At 49.6% G+C, this 19,492-nt stretch overlaps 1 protein-coding gene across 1 annotated transcript; it reads right to left on the bottom strand.

Annotated features, from left to right (window-relative positions):
• Positions 1-600: 600 nt before the first annotated feature.
• Positions 601-17,119, bottom strand: LOC144484044 (uncharacterized). Its single transcript, XM_078202609.1, has 3 exons — positions 17,066-17,119; positions 13,147-13,252; positions 601-5,093 (listed from the first exon to the last, which is right to left on the bottom strand). The coding sequence occupies exon 3, from the start codon at positions 4,759-4,761 to the stop codon at positions 3,922-3,924; it is 840 nt and encodes a 279-aa protein (XP_078058735.1). The 5' UTR covers positions 4,762-5,093; positions 13,147-13,252; positions 17,066-17,119; the 3' UTR covers positions 601-3,921.
• Between the last annotated feature and the right edge of the window lie 2,373 nt (positions 17,120-19,492).

Below are 19,492 nucleotides of genomic sequence, written 5' to 3'. Positions count from 1 at the left end.
CATGGAGCCTATTTACAAATATACTAAATGAATTGATACAGAAAGGAAGGTGCAGAGGAACTCCACCATAATTCTGTTCCAGCTGTTATTAACACAGAACAAACACCTACAGTTAGATGTGAACTTACTGGAGTTTCAACAGATAGAGTAAACAAGGGATTTTCTCAGCATAAACGGGACATTGACTTATTCCATGACTTATCAATAAGAATGCACTGCATTCACAGCAAAACATGTTCAATCCAAAATCTCTGTGTGGCAACTTACTGAATAACAACCGGGCTGGCAAAGTTTGAACAGTATTTCATTATAGCAAAAGGATACAAAACAGAACTATGTCAGGAATATAAGTAGAAGCAGGAATAGAGGGTCTCTACTTGGCCCGAGGTGATCTCGAACCTCCAGCCTTTCAGTTGGCAGGTAAATTTATTGAACAAGTTACAGATTAAATATGCCAGTTGCTTGGGTTCAGTGTTTTCTCCACCTGGGTTCAGTTTCCCGACTCGATGTTGTGCAAAATATTGTAATCCACAAGAATCATATTAGAGTTGAAAAGTTAACTATGTTTCATGCATCACATTTGTTGCCAGAACTGCTGAGAACTTCCAACACTGTTTTTATTGTAACATGAATTATTGACTTCATCATACACATGAACACAATAAATAGAAAAAGGAGTGAAACTGTTGCCCCATCGAGCCTGCTACCCTATTCAATACCATTATGGCTAACCTTGAGCTTCAACTCCATTTTCCCACCAACTCCTCATATCCTGAATTCCCCAAGAGCTGAGAAACCTGTCTATCCCCGCCTGAAATGTGTTCAATGATGGAACATCCATAACTGTCTGGTATAGAGAATTCCAAAGATTCACAACCTTTGAGTGAAGGAATTTTGCCTTATCACAGTCCTAAATGATCAGCCCCTTATCTAGGGACTGTGCCCCTGTGGTTTGGATTCCCTGACCAATAGAAACAATCTCACTGTCCCCCCCTATCAACCGCGCTGAGAATTGTTTAGGTTTCAATGAGATCGCCTCTCATTCTTCTGAACTCCAGAGACTTTCAGGCTCATTTACTCAGCCCCTTTCCATTAGACAACCCCCTCATCTGAATTAATTTACAATTTATTGCAAATAATCTGTCGCCCATAATTGAACATAAAGTGGCGACTGTGGTAGAGACCCGTCTCTGTACCAGGTTGTACAGTGAGGGGAGTTAGATTATATATTAACTGGAAAAAATGAGGACTTTATAGATCAGGATAATCATCTTTTAAATATTCCTTTGAAATAAATAACATATGTATATTTAACTTGAAAAGATATGAAATGTCAAATCCAACTCTGCATATCATTGGGTCAGGGAAACTTAATTTTCAAGCACTGTGCGTGGAAACTGCAGAAACTCCTGTTCCTATTTCAATATTTTTTTTCTTAACTCATTTTTCAAAATGGAATTGGACAATGGCGTGAAAGGGAGAAAACTCGGGATTATTTAGAAACAGAAGAATATTGTTACTAACCGTGTTGATCTTTGATAAAAGCTGGCACAGGAGCGATGGATCGAATGGCTTTCTAATGAGCTGTGGTCATTTTACAATTCCATTATTCGATCAATGTCTCTACAACATCCCGAAATATCCCAGCCCAATTCTATTCATGAGAAACAAGATCTTGAAGTTCAACTTGACTCCACAGTTTGACCATTTCAGGACAGAGAAACAGAATGAACGTGGTTCAGTTTAGGTGTGACTAGCAGTGACAGTAACAGCAGATTCAAGCACATTAAGGGGAACAGAGGGTAAACAGAAGTTATTCTCTCTGGTCAGGAAGTTTTGGAAAAGGTGGTATAGTCTAACAGTTCAAACCAGACCCTTCAGGAGTTTAAGTATAGTGAGAGGGGATCTCATAGACACTTATAAAATTCTAACAGGATGAGACAGGGTAGATTCAGAAAGAATGTTCCCAATGGTGAGGGCATCCAGAACTAGGGGTCATAGTTTGAAGATAAGGGGGTAAACCTTTTAGAACTGAGGTGAGGAGCAATTTCTTCACCCAGAGGGTGGTGAATGTGCGGAATTCACTACCACAGAAAGTAGTTGAGGCCAAAATGTTGTCTGATTTCAAGATGAAATTAGATATAGCTCTTGGGGCTAAAGCGATCGAGGAATACGGGAGGAAGGGGGGGAATCAGGATATTGAATTCGATGATCAAGATGAATGGCGGAGCAGGCTCAAAGGGCCAAATGTCCTATTCCTGCTTCTAGTTTCTAACACAACACAGAAACAGGCCATTCAGCCCATCCAGTTCCTGCTGGTGTTTCTGCTCCATGAGAGTCTCCTCCCATCTGTCCACATCTAAATCCATCATCATAACTATTCCCTTGACATGGAAGTTAAATTAACAGGAAGAACACTCCCATGATAGGTGAGAATGGTTTACCGGTCCCAGAAGACAAATGGACGGATGATGCAGAGTGCTAGTCTCTGTAGCTGGTGGTGGCAGACTTCTCTGAACGGCTAACTGATGTGAGCCAGAGTGTGGGTGTTGGGCTGAAGCCACTTCAAAACCTCTGCTCTCGAGAGCCTGTTTTAACCTTTATGCAGACAGTTGGGTTGTGTGTGGGTCATGAGATCCAATTGTATCAGGGTCAGAAATGCCTTGATTATGGGCCTGTGCTAGAAACATGTCTTTGACAAAGATAACAGGCCAATCCTACGTTGTCAGCTAGCAAGCTGCTATGTAAATTTTCTTAAGAGAATATCAGATATTTCTATAACAGTCCATACATTTCTGAAGGTTTTTGTAAGGTTGTCAGTGATTTCTGACAGTCCATTACTTCGATTGATCTTGTCTCCATTCCCGTGCCAAGGGGATTTCTGTACCAGGCGGGAAGGGTAATATTTGGGAACTCTCAATTCGCCACCCAATTCCTATTCTCCTTCTTTCTGGTGGGGAATGGAGGTGTCACTGTGTGTAATGTGCAGTCAGTGAGAATTGTCCGGATTAATCTGCACTTTCTAATTGGAGATGTTAATCAACGGAACCTCTCACGCACTGAATTGTAGAGTTCGTACCAAAAATGGATAGGCTTGAGTTGTTTTCATTGGAGCATAGAAGACATCAATATTAAGAGCATTCAAATGGTTATTGGATAAACATATGGATGATATTGGAACAGTGTAGGTTAGATGGGCTTTAGATTGGTTTCACTGGTCGGCGCAACATCGAGGGCCGAAGGGCCTGTACTGCGCTGTAATGTTCTATGTCTGAGGGGTGACCTAAGGTGTACAAGATTATGAGAGACATGGACAGAGTGGAGAAGGAGCAGCTGTTCCCCTTAGTTGAAGGGTTAGTCACGATGGGACATGAGTACAAGGCGAGGAGCAGGAGGTGTAGGGGGGCTGTGAGGAAAGACTTTTTTACCCAGAGGGTGGTGAGTCTGGAATTCGCTGCTGAGGAGTGTGCTAGAGGGGGGTTTCCTCACAGCCTTTAAATAGTACCTGCAAAACCATTTGGCACGTCATAACATTCAAGGTTGTGAGCCATGTGCTGGTAAATGGGATGAGGTGGGAGGTCAGGTCTGTCTTGCGTGTTGGTGCAGATTCAATGGGTCAAAGGGCCTGTTCTGCACTGTATGGTTCTGAGACCAATTTAGGATTGGAGTAAAAGTTCAGAATGTTGTTACAAACTAATTTCTGATGAGAGTTCCTGAATTATGGGGAATGATCACAGAGAGTGTTTCTTAAAAGGAAAGTGCAGCCCCGAGAACACAATCAGCTATAGATCCAGAATATTAAACTCCAGCCCAGTTATAGAGATTATTAACATCAACAAAAACAAACCCCAACTGTCAGAATGAACATGGTTTAGTCCTGGATGTGATCAAGAGCACAACAGCAGAATACAACCACTGTAGTCACTTGTGAACTCGCTGGTGTCTCAACAGGTAGGCTGACTGAATGAATCCCCTCCCACACTCAGAGCAGGTGAATGGCCTCTCCCCGGTGTGAACTCGCTGGTGTACTTTGAGGTGGAATGAAGACCTGAATCCCTTTCCACAGGAAGTACAGCTGAACGGCCTCTCCTCAGTGTGAACTCGCTGGTGCTTCTGTAGGTCAAATGCTCCAATGAATCCTTTCCCACATTCAGGGCAGGTGAATGGCCTCTCCCCAGTGTGAATTCGCTGGTGTCTCAGCAGGTTTGCTGACTGAGTGAATCCTTCCCCACACTCAGAGCAGGTGAAAGGCTTCTCTTCAGTGTGAACTCGCTGATGTACTTTGAGGTGGAATGAAGATCTGAATCTCTTTCGACAGGAAGTACAGCTGAAAGGTTTCTCCCCAGTGTGAACTCGCTGGTGGACACTGAGGTTGGAAGACGACCTAAATTTCTTCCCACAGAAAGTACAACTGAACGGCCTTTCCTCAGTGTGAATTCGTTGGTGCTTCAACAGGTCAGAGGATCGAGTGAATCCTTTCGCACATTCAGAGCAGGTGAAAGGCCTTTCACCCGTGTGTTTTCTCTGGTGTATCTGCAGATTGTATAACTGAGTGAATCCCTTCCCACATTCAGGGCAAGTGAACGGCCTCTCAGTATGATTTTGCTGGTGCGTCTGCAGGTTTGATAACTGAGTGAATCCCTTCCCACATTCAGGGCAGGTGAATGGTCTCTCCCCAGTGTGACTGCGTCGATGGATTTCCAGCAGTGATGGGTAATTGAATCCTTTCCCACAGTCCTTGCATTTGCACAGTTTCCCCATAGTGCCGGTGTCCTTGTGTCTCTCCAGGTTTGGTGATCAGTCCACACTCAACGTGCGCAGTTACTCCACAATGTGAATGGTGAATTATGTTTTTTTCAGGCTGTGTAACTGGTTAAAGCTCTTTCCACAGTCAGTTCACTTGAGTGTGTGTCGCTCGGTGCTTTTCCAGTCACACTGATGTTTGGAATCTTCTCCCACAGACAGAAGAGACAAAGATTTCTCCTTCTGAATTTAAAGATGATATTCAGGTCCTGATGAATCGAGTAACTCGTCAGACCTCAAAGTGATGTTTGGTTGAGTTTTCAGTCTGCAAATTCTTCCCTTCCAATCTGCTGTGAAAAGAGTTTACAAAAGGCATCACTGTCAGTACAGAAGAAAAATTCAGAACAGACAATTCTAGTTTCTATGGAACAAATTTTCCTCTCTTGTCCCCCAAAGCTGCAAATCCCCATCCCACCAAAGCTCCCTCCTCACTGTGCTCAAATCCAAACAAAGCTTTGGAAAATTCTTCCTGTAGCTTTTTAACAAACTTGCACAACTAGGGATAACCAACCCATTCACCGACCATACAGAATAAGAAGTCTCACAACACCAGTTAAGGTCCAACAGGTTTATTTGGAATCACGAGCTTTCAGAGCATTGCCCCTTCATCAGGTGAGTGGACCATATATAATAGCAGACAAAGAACAAAGAACAGTACAGCACAGGAAACAGGCCCTTCGGCCCTCCAAGCCTGTGCCGCTCCTTGGTCCAACTAGACCAATCGTTTGTATCCCACCATTCCCAGGCTGCTCATGTGACTATCCAGTTCAGTCTTAAACGATGTCAGCGTGCCTGCCTCCACCACCCTACTTGGCAGCGCATTCCAGGCCCCCACCACCCTCTGTGTAAAAAACATCCCTCTAATATCTGAGTTATGCTTCGCCCCTCTCACCTTGAGCCCGTGACCCCTCGTGAACGTTACTTCTGATCCGGGAAAAAGCTTCCCACCGTTCACCCTATCTATCCCCTTCATAATCTTGTACACCTCAATTAGATCTCCCCTCATTCTCCGTCTTTCCAGGGAGAACAACCCCAGTTTACCCAATCTCTCCTCATAGCTAAGACCCTGCATACCAAGCAACATCCTGGTAAACCTTCTCTGCACTCTCTCTAACCCCTCCACGTCCTTCTGGTAGTGCGGCGCCAGAACTAGACGCAGTACTCCAAATGTGGCCTAACCAGCGTTCTATACAGCTGCATCATCAGACTCCAGCTTTTATACTCTATACCCCGTCCTATAAAGGCAAGCATACCATATGCCTTCTTCACCACCTTCTCCACCTGTGTTGCTACCTTCAAGGATTTGTGGACTTGCACACCTAGGTCCCTCTGTGTTTCTATACTCCTGATGACTCTGCCATTTATTGTATAACTCCTCCCTACGTTATTTCTTCCAAAATGCATCACTTCGCATTTCTCCGGATTAAACTCCATCTGCCACCTCTCCGCCCAATTTTCCAGCCTATCGATATCCTGCTGTATTGCCCGACAATGCTCTTTGCTATCCGCAAGAAACATTTATTTCCTCATTGCGTTAACTTTGCGTTTCCTCAGACGTTAACTTTGTGTCCAAAACTTAGTGTGTGGGGATTTAATGAGCGCCCACACTGATTGACAGCAGCTCCAGACAAATGAGAAGAGGAGGGGTGGGGCTGGAGGACTGAGCTGAAGCAGCTGGTCCTCCAACCAGAGCGAAAGAGGGGCGGAGCTGAGGCCGGTCCTCCCTTATTGGCTGAAAGTCAGCCTCATTATGGATGAAGGAGCAGCGCTCTGAAAACTCGTGATTCCAAATTAACCTGTTGGACTTTAACCTGGTGTTGTGAGACTCCTTGCTGTGCCCACCCCAGTCCAACACCAGCATCTCCATATTGTGGATGCTGATTGGTGTGAAAGTTCAGGGGAAAAGTGGCCCTTTGAGTTTGTGTCTTACACCAGATGAAAGGCTGTGGGTGTGGAGCAAGCATTTCAACATTTGTTACTGCAATGATTTGATTTATTGCCACATGTATTAGCATACAGTGAAAAGCATTATTTCTTGCACATTATACAGACAAAGCATGCCGTTTATCGAGAAAGAAACAGAGTGCAGAACGTAGTGTTACAGTCATAGCTAGGGTGGAGAGAAAGATCAACATAACGTGAGGTAGGTCCATTCAAAAGTCTGATGACAGAAGAGAAGAAGCTGTTTTTGAGTCGGTCCGTACGTGGCCTCAGACTTTTATATCTTTTTCCCGATGGAAGGAGGTGGAAGAGAGAATGTCCAAGGTGCGTGGGGTCCTTAGTTATGCTGGTTACTTTGCCAAGGCAGCAGGAAGTGTAGACAGAGTCAATGGATGGGAGATTGGTTTGGGTGATGGACTGGTCTTCATTTACGACTCTTTGTAGTTTCTGGTAGAAGGGTTAGGACAAATCAGGGAAAAGGTTCATGTTGTCAGCATTATGAACAACACAGGAAAGCCAGAACCTGTGAGAGGGAGAGCCACCACAGACACGTCGAGAAGAGAAAGTTTCCCTTTTTCACAGTCACACAGGATGCCATTAGAAACTTTGATCAGAGCTGGTTCATCACAGGAGCAGAAACCTGATTGGGGCATGGCTGGGGGGGGGGGGGGGGGGGGGGGGGGGTGGGCTGGGGGGGGGGGGTGTGGTGGTGGGGGAGTGGCGAGGGGTGTGTTCAGAATCGTGCAGTTCTGGAAAGATGGACATGGATTTGAGAGATAACAAAAGATCTCAGCATTTTTAACAGGAAAGTGTGGTTGGAGATGATCCATAATTTCCAAAGATGGAAGAGTGAAGTATTAGATTTATTTTGATCAGGGGAAAACGATGGCAGATTTAAAGCAGAGTGTGTTCGCATAACAGAGGGAGACAAGACCTAAAGGAACAGAACTTTTAACAATATCAGCAAACATGAGAAAGTTGGGTGGTCAGCAGATTGTTGGGGATTAGGTCGAGAAGCAGGAGGTGGGTCCCAATGGCAAGATGAGCACTTGAAGAGCATGAGGGACTTGACCTCCTCTTGGGAAAAAGGAAGGGCAGGTGACAGAAGTGTTAGTGAGGGATCACTTTGGGACCAGTGATTATAATTCCATTAGTTTTAAGACAGCTATGAAGAATAATAGGTCTGGCCCAAAAGTAAAGATTCTAACTTGGGGCAAGGCCAATTTTGACGGTATCAGGCAGGAACTTTCAACAGTTAATTGGGGGAGCCTGTGGGAAGGCAAAGGGACGTTTGGTAGGGGGGAGGCTTTCAAAAGTGTGTTCAGGGTAAGCACATTCCTCTGAAAGTGAAGGGCAAGGCTGGTATAAGTAGGGAATCCTGGATGACTCAGGATATTGAGGCCCTGGTCAAGAAGGAGAAGGAGGCACATGACATGCATAGGCAGCTGGGATCAAGTGGATCTCTTGAAGAGTATAGAGGGTGTAGAAGTAGAGTTAAGAGAGAAATCAGGAGGGCAAAAAGGGGACACAAGATTGTTTTGGCCGATAAGGCAAAGGAGAATTCAAAGAGCTTCTACAAATACAAAAAGGGCAAAAGAGTAACTAGGGAGAGAGTAGGACCTCTTAAGGATCAGCAATGTTATCTGTGTGTGGATGCACAAGAGATGGTGAGATCCTAAATGAATATTTCTCATCAGTATTCACGGTTGAGAAAAACATGGATGTTAGGGAACTTGGGGAAATAATTAGTGATATCTTGAGGAGTGTACTTATAACAGAGAAGGAGTTGCTGGAAGTCTTAAAGCACACCAAGGTAGATAAATCCCCGGGACCTGATGAAGTGTATCCCAGGACACTGGGAAACTAGGGAGGAAATTGCGAGCCCCCGAGCAGAGATATTTGAATCATCGATAGTCACAGGTGAGGTGCCTGAAGATTGAAAGGTGGCAAATGTGCCTTTGTTCAAGTAGGGCTGCATGGAAAAGCCTGGGAACTACAGGCCAGTGAGCCTCACATCTGTAGTGGGTAAGTTATGAGAAGGTAGTTTGAGAGACAGGATCTACAAGCATTTAGAGATGCAAGTACTGATTAGGGACAGTCAGCATGACTCTGAGTGGAAAATCATGTCTCACAAATTTGATTAAATTTTTTGAAGGGGTAACCAAGAAGGTAGATGAGGGCAATGCAGTTGACATTGTCTACATGGACTTTAGCAAGGCCTTTGACAAGGTACTATATGGTAGGTTGTTGCATAAGATTAAATCTCACGGGATCCAGAGTGAGGTAGCCGAATGGATCAAAAATTGGCTTAATGAAAGAACACAGAGGGTGGTTGTAGAAGGTTGCTTTTCAAACTGGAGGCCTGTGACCAGCGGTGTGCCTCAGGGATCGGTGCTGAGTCCACTGTTATTTGTCATTTATATTAATGATTTGGTTGAGAATTTAAGAGGCATGGTTAGTAAATTTGCAGATGACACCAAGATTGGTAGCATAGTGGAGATTATCTCGGATTGCAACAGGATCTTGATCAATTGGGCCAGTGGACTGACGAATGGCAGATGGAGTTTAATTTAGATAAATGCGAGGTGATGCACTTTGGTCGATCAAACCAGGGCAGGACTTACTCAGTTAATGGTAGGGCGTTGGAGAGAGGTTCATAGCTCCTTGAACGTGGCGGCACAGGTGGACAGAGTAGTGAAGAAGGCATTCAGCATGCTTGGTTTCATTGGTCAGAACATTGAATACAGGAGTTGGGATGTCTTGTTGAAGTTGTACAAGACATTGGTAAGGCCACACTTGGAATACTGTGTACAGTTCTGGTCACCCTATTATAGAAAGGATATTATTAAACTCGAAAGAGTGCAGAAAAGATTTACTAGGATGCTACCGGGACTTGATGGTTTGAGTTATAAGGAGAGCTGGACAGACTGGGAGTCTTTTGTCTGGACCCTAGGAGGCTTAGGAGTGATCTTATAGAGATCTATAAAATAATGAGGGGCATAGATCAGCTGGATAGTCAATATATTTTCCCAAAGGTAGGGGAGTCTAAAACTAGAGGGTATAGGTTTAAGGTGAGAGGGGAGATACAAAAGGGTCCAAAGGGGTACGTTTTTCACACAGGGGTGGTGTCTGGAACAAGGTACTGCCAGAGGTAGTAGTAGAGGCGGGTACAATTTTGTCTTTTAAAAAGCATTTAGATAGTTACATGAGTATGATGGGTACAGAGGGATATGGGCCAAATGCGGGCAATTGGGACTAGCTTAGGGGTTTCAAAAAAAAGGGAGGCAGCATGGATAAGTTGGGCCGAAGGACCTGTTTCCATGCTGTAAACCTCTATGACATGGAAAAGAAAGTAAAGAAAGATGCGAGTTCAAGGCTCAAACAAGGCAAAACTGCAGCAAGCAACTCACCTCCCGACTCCCCAAAGCCTATCCGCCATCTACAAGGCACAAGTCAGGAGTGAGATGCAATACTCCCCACTTGCCTGGGTGGTGCAGCTCCAACAGTTTGTCCAGGGGGCTAGTGGATGGGAGGGAAGCAGCAGAGACAGCGGATTGGATTGTCGCAACCTTAGTGGCCAAGTTTGGGTTTCGCCAGGGTCACTCAGCTCCTGACCTCTTTATAGCCTTGGGCCAGACATGGACAAGAGAGCTGAGTTCCAGAGGTGAGGTGAGAGTCACAGCCCTTGACATCAAGGCCACATTCGACCAAGTGTGGCATCAAGGAGTCCAAGCAAAACTGGAATCAATGGGTATCAAGGGGCTAACACTTGGCTGGGTGGAGTCAAACCTGGTATATAGGAAGATGGTTGTTGAGGGTCAGTCATCTCATCTCCAGGACGTCTCTGCAGGAGTCCCTCAGGGCAGTGTCCTCGGCCCAACAATCTTCAGCTGCTTCATCAATGAACTTCCCTCCTTCATAAGATCAGAAGTGGGGATGTTCGTCGATGATTGCACAATCTTCAGCACTATTCGCGACTCATCAGACTGAAGCAGTCCATGGTCAAATGCAACAAGATGTGGACAATATCCAGGCTTGGGCTGACAAGTGGCAAGTAACATTTGCGCCACACAAATACCAGGCAATGACCATCACCAATAAGAGACATCCTAACCACCGCCCCGTGACATTCAATGGTGTAACCATCACTGAATCTGCCACTGTCAACATCCTTGGGGTTATCATTAACCAGAAACTCAACTGGATTCACCACATAAACACAGTGCTACAAAAGAAGGTCAGAAATACTGCAGTGAGCAACTCACCTACTGACTCCCCAAAGTCTATCCACCATCTACAAGGCACAAGTCAGGAGTGTGATGGAATACTCCCCACTTGCCGGGGTGGTGCAGCTCCAACAACACACAAGAAGCTTGACACCATCCAGGACAAGGTAGCCTGCTGGATTGGTACCACATCTATAAACATTCAATCCCTCCACCACCGACATTCATTGGCAGTAGAGTGTACTATCTATAAAATGCACTGCAGCAGTTCACCAAAGATCCTTACACAGCATCTTCCAAACCCACAACCACCTCCATCTAGAAGGACAAGGGCAGCAGATAAATAGGAACACCACCACCTGCAAGATCCCCTCCAAGCCACTCACTATCCTGACTTGGAAATATATCGCCATTCCTTCGCCGTCGCTGGGTCAAAATCCTGGAATTCCCTCCCTAACGGCATTGTGGGTCAACCCACAGAACATGGACTGCAGCGATTCAAGAAGGCAGCTCACCACCACCTTCTCAAGGGCAACTAGGGATGGACAATAAATGCTGGCCAGCCAGCGACGCCCATGTCCCACGAATTAATTTTTTAAAAACCCCGTGAAATTAATTTAAAACAGAAAAAAAGGGGGTGAAAGAGAACCCACAAACACAGGTTGTGAAATTGAGCAGATTGAATCTGGTAATTTGTAGGCTGGCACTCAGAAAAAGTGACCATGAAAGCTGTTGGATCGTCATAAAAACCCAACTGATTCACGAATGTCCTTCAGGGAAGGGAACCTGAAATGTGATCTGGGATTGCACAAGACCCTGGTCCACAAAGTAGGAGAGGGTGAGAGAAAAAGAGAGGGAGAGATAGAAGTTGGTGAAGAAGAGGGTGAAGGAGAGATATGAGATAGCCACATCTTAACCAGAATTCTGACAGAATCCTCTAAAACCTCATTCTCCACCACCAAGATAGTCATAGGTGTATCTGAACATCCTCATCCTCATGTTCCCCTCCAGATCATACACCAATATAGTTCCAAGTCAAGATACTGTGTGACTTGGAGTGAAATCTTGCAGGTTCCTTTGCATTTGCTGCCCTTGTCCTTAGAAGTACACGTCACCGCTTGGGATGTGTTGCCGAAGGAGCCTGGTGTATTGTGGAGATGGCACATACGGCTACCACTGTGGGCAGAGAAACTGGGGTTCTACTTGAAGCAAAGTAGATTCAAGGCCCCTTACTATACTCCTTATACACCTATGACTAGTTGGCCAAATTCCCCTCCAACTTGATTTTCAAGTTTGCTGATGACACCACCATAGTGGGTCGGATTTCAAACAATGATGAGACGACGAACAGGAAAGAGATGGAGAATCTGGTGAACTGGTGCAACGACAATAATCTCTCCCTGATTATCAACAAAATGAAGATGATAATCATTGCCTTCAGGAAGCGTAGTGGAGGACATGCCCCTGTCTACATCAAAGGGGACAAAGTAGAAATGGTCAAGAGCTTCAACTTTTTACATGTTCAGATCATCAACCACCTGTCCTGGTCCCCCCATGCCGACGCCAAAGTTAAGAAACCTCACTAACTTTCTCAGGAGGCCAAGGAAATTTGGCATGTCAGCTATGACTCTCACCAGCTTTTACAGATGCACCATCGAAAGCATTGTTTCTGGCTGTATCACAGCTTGGTCTGGCTCCTGCTCTGCCCAAGACTGCAAAAAATGACAAAGGGTTGTGAACGAAGCCCAGTTTATCATACAAACCAGTCTCCCACCCGTTGATACCGGCCACACTTCCCGCTGCCTCGGGAAAAGCAGCCAGCATAATTAAGCAGCCCACGCACCCAGGACATACTCTCTTCGACCGGAAAAAAAAGGTACACAAGTCTGAGGTCACGTACCAACCAACTCAAGAACAGCTTCTTCCCTGCTGCCATCAGGCTTTTGAATGGACCTACCTCGCATTACGTTGATCTTTCTCAACACCCTAGCTAGGACTGTAGCACTAGATTCTGCACACTCTCCCTTCCTTCTCTATGAATGTTATGCTTTGTTTGTATGGTGCGCAAGAAGTAATACCTTCACTGTATACTAAAGATGTGACAATAAATCAAATCAAATATGTGGGGAAGAATTTTTACACAGTGAGTGGTAATGACCTGGAATTCAATACTTACACTCAGAGGCTGATAATATCCAAGTCCTGACAAATCGAGTGATTCTGTCCAACTTCGATGTGATGCTTGGATCGAGTTTCCTGTCTAAGAATCTTCACCAATTATCCTGCAAGAAAAGTAAGGGGACTAAAATTGTGTGCGGTACTCCAGATGTGGTCTTGCCGATGGCCTGTGCCATTACAACAGCAGTTCCGTACAGTTAGAATCATAGAATCCCGGCAGTCCCAGGAAAGGCCATTCACCCACCAAGCCTTCACTGACAACAATCCCCCTCAGGCCCTATACCCGTCACCCCATGTATTTACCCTACTAATCCCCCTGGCATTAAGGGGCAATTTAGCATGGCCAATCCACCTAACCTACACATCTTTGAATTGTGGGAGAAATCCAGAGCATCCGGGAAACCAATGCAAATACAGGGAGGACGTGCAGACTCTGGACAGGCAGTTACCCAAGCCGGGAATCGAACTCGGGTTCCTGGCGATGTGAGGCAGCAATGCGAACCACTGTTCCACCTGACAATGGACTCATGTGGTCTCACAGCACAGTAAGTGACCATTACTGTGTCAGCGCCAGCCATCAAGCACCTATCATGCCTGTAGAGTGAGTTTCTTTCCTATCACAGCTGGTTAACAATCTGCTAACAGTGTGAGTCACCTCTATATTTTAAGCTCAGACATAGATCTCAAACTCTGCTGGTAATGGCTTCCACATTCCCAGCACTATATCCCAGTGCTTCACTCAGGGAATGGCTCTCTCCCCTCACCCGCCCTCCCCCAGCACTATCACTAGCTCCCACCCGATCTCCCTCCCCAAAACCCTATACCAGTTCCCTCCCCACCCCTAAAGCTCCCTCTCCGCTTCCCCAACACCTCTCCCAAACCCCTCCCCTCACCCCCACCGCTGTCCCCAGCCCCCTCAACCCTTCCCTCCCCCTGACACCCATCCCTCTCACAACCCAACACCCACCCCCAACCTCGCTTCTCTTTCTCAACCTCACCCCACTCCCCTCCTGACATCACCCCAGTTTCCCCCTACTCCCCACCTCCATGCCCATCCCCCAAACCAACCCCACACCCCCTCCCCCACCCAACCTACACCCCCCCACACCCACTCCCCCCACACCGAACCCTCCCCCTCAACCAAGCCTCACCCCCTCCCCCCAACAACCCTCCCGCCCCTCCACACCAACTGCCCCCCCCTCGAACCTCCCCCATGTCCCCTTCCCCCCAACCGTCCCCTCCAAACCACCGCCCCCACGCACCCTCCCCCCCAACTGCCCCCAGGTCCCCTACCCCCAAACACCCCCTAACCCCCATGCCCCCTCCCCCAACCGCCCCATGCCCCCTCCCCCCAACCGCCCCCTCCCCACAACCACCCTCACTGCCCCCAACCGCCCCCACGCCCCCCTCTCCCCCAACCGCCCCCCACACCCTCTTCCCCCCTCCCCTCAATGCTCCCACCCGCCCCCTCCCCCCCCAACCGCCCCCACGTCTACTCTTCCACAACCGCCCCCTCCCCCCCAACCGCCCCCACCGGCCCCCTCCCCCCCAACCGCCCCCACGTCCACTCTTCCACAACCGCCCCCATGCCACCACCCGCCCCCTCCCCACAACCACCCTCACTGCCCCAACCGCCCCCTTGCCCCCACACCCCCTCCCCCTAACCACCCCCCACGCCCCCTCTCCCCCAACCGTCCCCTTCCCCCTGACCAGCCCCCTCCCCCCAACCGCCCCCACCCCCTCTCCCCAACCGCCCCCACGCTCCCACCTGCCCCCTCCTCCCCATGCCCCCTCCCCCCAACTGCCCCAACGTCCACTCCCCTTCAACCACCCCCAGACCCCCACGCCTCCTCCCCCCCAACCACCCGCCCCCAAGCCCCCTCCCCCCCACGCCGACTCCCCCCAACCGCCCCCACGCCCCCTCCCCCCAACCGCCCCCATGCCCCCCTCCCACAACAAACCCCACGCCCCCTTTTCTCAACCCCCTCATCGACCCCCACACCTCCTCCCCCAAAGACCCCCACACCCCCTACAACACCCACGCCCTAATGACCCCCACATCCACCCAACAACCCCCACACCCCCTCCCCCCCAACCGCCCCCACTCCCCCTCCCCACACCCCCCCCAACCGCCCCCAGGCCCCCTCCCCCATAACCACCCCCACACCCCCTCCCCCCAACCGCCCCACGCCCCCTCCCCCCCAATCACCCCCATGCCCCCTTCCCCCCAATCACCCCCACACCCTCTTCCCCCAATCAGCACCACGCCCCCTCCCCCCAATCACCCCCAAGCCCCCTCCACCCCCAAGGCCCGTCCCCCTTACATCACCCCCACACGCCCCCCCAATCACCCCCTGCCCCCCAATCAGACCCACGCCCCCTCCCCCCAAATCACCCCCACGCCCCCTCCCCCACAACTACCAACCCCGCCATCGACCCCCACACCCCCTCCCCCAACGACCCCCATGCACCGTCCCCCCCAAACACCGCTACCCCCACCAACCGCCCCCACGCCCCATCCCCCCAACCGCCCCATCCCCCCCAACCGCCACTCCCCCCCTCTCCCCAACTGCCCCCACGCGCCCTCCCCCCCAACCGCCCCCACCCCCCCACAAAGGCCCCCCTCCCCCCAACCGCCCCCACGTCCACTCGCCCCCACCGCCCCCCTCCCCCCAACCATCCCCACACCCGTTCCCCCCCCACGTCCACGCCCCCCAACCGTCCCCTCCTCCCCAACCGTCCCCACACCTGTTCCCCCCCAACCGCCCCCACGTTCACCCCCCCCAACCGTCCCCTCCCCCCCAACCGTCCCCACACCCGTTCACCCCCAACCGCCCCCACGTCCACTCCCCCCAACCGTCCCCTCCCCCCCAACCATCCCCACGTCCACTCCCCCCCAACCGCCCCCACGTCCACTCCCCCCCCCAACAGTCCCCACCCCCCCAACGACCCCCACGCCATCTCCCCCCAACGACCACCACGCCACCTCCCCCCAACGACACCTCCCCCCCAACCGTCCCCTCCTCCCCACCCACCCACCCCCCCATCCGCCCCAACAACCCCTACCCCCACACCCTCCCACCCACCCGTCCCCACAACAACCCCCACCCCCACTCCCTCCCACCCACCCGTCCCCACAACAACCCCCACCCCCCTCCAATGACCCCCACACCCCCCACCCCCTCCCGCCCACCCCCCCAGCCCCCCCTCCCACCCACCCCCCCAGCCCCCCCTCCCACCCACCCACCCACCCGCCCCCTCCCTCCCCCCCACCCGCCCCCCCTCCCCCAATGACCCCCACACCCCTCCCCCAATGACCCCCACACCCCCTCCCCCAACGACTCCCGCACCCCCTCCCCCCACGCCCCCTCAACCCACACCCCATCCACCCCAAAGGCCCCCACCCTTCCACCAATCCCCACCAGCCCCCCTCACTCCCCCACCAGCCCCCCTCACTTCCAATCTAGACTAATCCCATTTATTTGCACTTGGATTATCGCCTACTGCACCTTGGCGATTTAAATAATTGTCTAGATGCTTCTGAAATGAGAGGCTCCCTGCCTCCACCACCCACTCAGGCAGCGAGTTCCATATTTCCAGCCAAGTCTGGTAAACATTCTTTCCTCACATCCCCTCTGAAACACTCCTCACCTCTGCCCTTTGGTCAAACCCAGACAGACATGGGGACTGGGCATGCGCTGTCCTCACAGCGCTCCTCAGGTGCGTAGGCGCAGGCGCACAGCGCCCACTGGAAACATGGCCGTGAACTCGGGGCAGAAACGGGAAAAATAACTGGGCTCCGCTGGCTGCAGACGAGAACAGGGGATTCCATTTTCTGAGTTTACGTTTTACATCACCTGGCTACGTCCACCCACCCGATTCATCGCTCTCTCCGAGCCGCCATTCCGTCCACTTACCGACCAGTCCAATGTACATCCGACCTCAATCTCTCTCGCCATTACTCACACAGCGCATGCTCCAGTTCAAGCCCCGCCCTTCATTCACTCCCATTGGTTGGAGGACCAGCCGCTCCCGCTCGGTCCTCCAGTCCCGCCCCCTATCTGTCTATTGGTCCGGAGCCTTCCGTCAATCAGCCAAACATTGTGACAGTTTCAGATGGTGGGAGTGGCCACAGACTCAGGCTGACTTGCTGATTATTGTACGAAGTCTGACAACACCAGGTTAAAGTCCAACTTCTTACTGTATTTACCCCAGTCCAACGCCGGCATTTCCTCATCATTGCTGATTATTGGCAGCATTTTCTGTTTGGGAATTAGAGCTGGAGATGGATGGTCAGTTGCCCTCTGTCCGGGGCTGGGGGATTCACACTCATTTCCCCCGCAACTTTACAGGAGAATTTTCCCGCTTCAAAGCCCACTGCAAACTTTGTGTTTCAAATTTTCCCAAACCGGAAGAATTCAGAGATTTAATGAGGAGACAACAGAACCCTCCGTGCTCTCATCCCACGTACTCCCCGCGTTGGAGATCTCTACTGCCTCCCGAAGATACACAAGGCAAACACACCTGGCCGTCCCATCGTATCGGGCAATGGGATCCTGTGCGAGAACCTCTCCGGCTATGTCGAGGGCATCCTGAAACCCATTGTACAAAGAACCCCCAGCTTTTGTCACGACACTACGGACTTCCTACAGAAACTCAGCACACATGGAGCAGTTGAACCAGGAGCACTCCTCGTCACAATGGATGTCTTGGCACTCTCCACCAGCATCCCCCACGATGATGGCATTGCTGCAACTGCCTCAGTATTCAACACCGACAACTGCCAGTTTCCAGATGCAATTTTATAACTCATCCGCTTCATCCTGGACAATGACTTCACCTTCAACAACCAGTTCTTCATCCAGGCATACGGAACAGCCATGGGGACCATATTCGCACCTCAATATGCCAACATCTTCATGCACAGGTTCGAACAAAACTTCTTCACCACACAGGACCTACAACCGATGCTATACACGAGATACATCGATGACATTTTCTTCCTTTGGACTAATGGCGAACAATCACTGAAACAACTATATGATGACATCAACAAGTTCCATCCCACCATCAGACTCACCATGGACTACTCTCCAGAATCGATAGCATTCTTGGACACACGCATCTCCATTAAGGATGGTCACCTCAGCACCTCACTGTACCGCAAGCCCACGGACAACCTCACGATGCTCCACTTCTCCAGCTTCCACCCTAAACACGTTCAAGAAGCCATCCCCTACGGACAAGCCCTCCGTATACACAGGATCTGCTCGGATGAGGAGGATCGCAACAGACACCTCCAGATGCTGAAAGATGCCCTCATAAGAACAGGATATGATGCTTGACTCATCGATCAACAGTTCCAATGTGCCAGAGCGAAAAACCGCACCGACCTCCTCAGAAGACAAACACGGGACACGGTGGACAGAGTACCCTTCGTCGTCCAGTAGTTGACTGGCCAGACTTCCACATTCGACCCATGATAAATTTGAATCTATCTAAATTCCTGTCCTCATTGACCTACACAAGCTCTGGTTAAAGAGCAAATCAATTTAAAATTTGCATTCTGAATTTCAATTCCATTCATGACACACTTACATTCGGGTTCTGATGAATTGAGTGAATCCGTCAGGTATCAATCTGATGTTTCGTTTGGTTTTTGGTACTGATCTTCTCATATCCTGTAAAATCAAGTCAACATTGTCAGTCCAAGGTAGAAATTGAGACGAGACAAACATTTCCCTTGGTTTGAGTTTACATCAGAATATAAGAACATAAGAAATAGGAGCAGGAGTAGGCCATCTAGCCCCTCGAGCCTGCCCCACCATTCAATAAGATCATGGCTGATTTGAAGTGGATCAGTTCCACTTACCCGCCTGATCCCCATAACCCCTAATTCCCTTACCGATCAGGAATCCATCTATCCGTGATTTAAACATATTCAACGAGGTAGCCTCCACCACTTCAGTGGGCAGAGAATTCCAGAGATTCACCACCCTCTGAAAGAAGAAGTTCCTCCTCAACTCTGTCCTAAACTGACCCCCTTTTGTTTTGAGGCTGTGCCCTCTAGTTCTAGTTTCCTTTCTAAGTGGAAAGAATCTCTCCATCTCTACCCTATCCAGCCCCTTCATTATCTTATAGGTCTCCATAAGATCCCCCCTCAGCCTTCTAAATTCCAATGAATACAAACCCAATCTGCTCAGTCTTTCCTCATAATCAACACCTCTCATCTCTGGTATCAACCTGGTGAACCTGCTCTGCACTCCCTCCAAGGCCAATATATCCTTCCGCAAATAAGGGGACCAATACTGTGCACAGTATTCCAGCTGCGGCCTCACCAATGC

This window comes from Mustelus asterias, unplaced genomic scaffold (assembly GCF_964213995.1).
Source record: "Mustelus asterias unplaced genomic scaffold, sMusAst1.hap1.1 HAP1_SCAFFOLD_87, whole genome shotgun sequence".
In the NCBI taxonomy this organism is placed as follows: Eukaryota; Metazoa; Chordata; class Chondrichthyes; order Carcharhiniformes; family Triakidae; genus Mustelus; species Mustelus asterias.
The sequence above is the reverse complement of the archived record's forward strand: the minus strand, read 5'-3'. Positions and strand labels throughout refer to the sequence as shown.

Excerpts from the sequence above, each read along its gene's own strand:
- LOC144484044 (XM_078202609.1), bottom strand. The coding sequence starts at position 4,761 with ATGGGGAAACTGTGCAAATGCAAGGACTGTGGGAAAGGATTCAATTAC.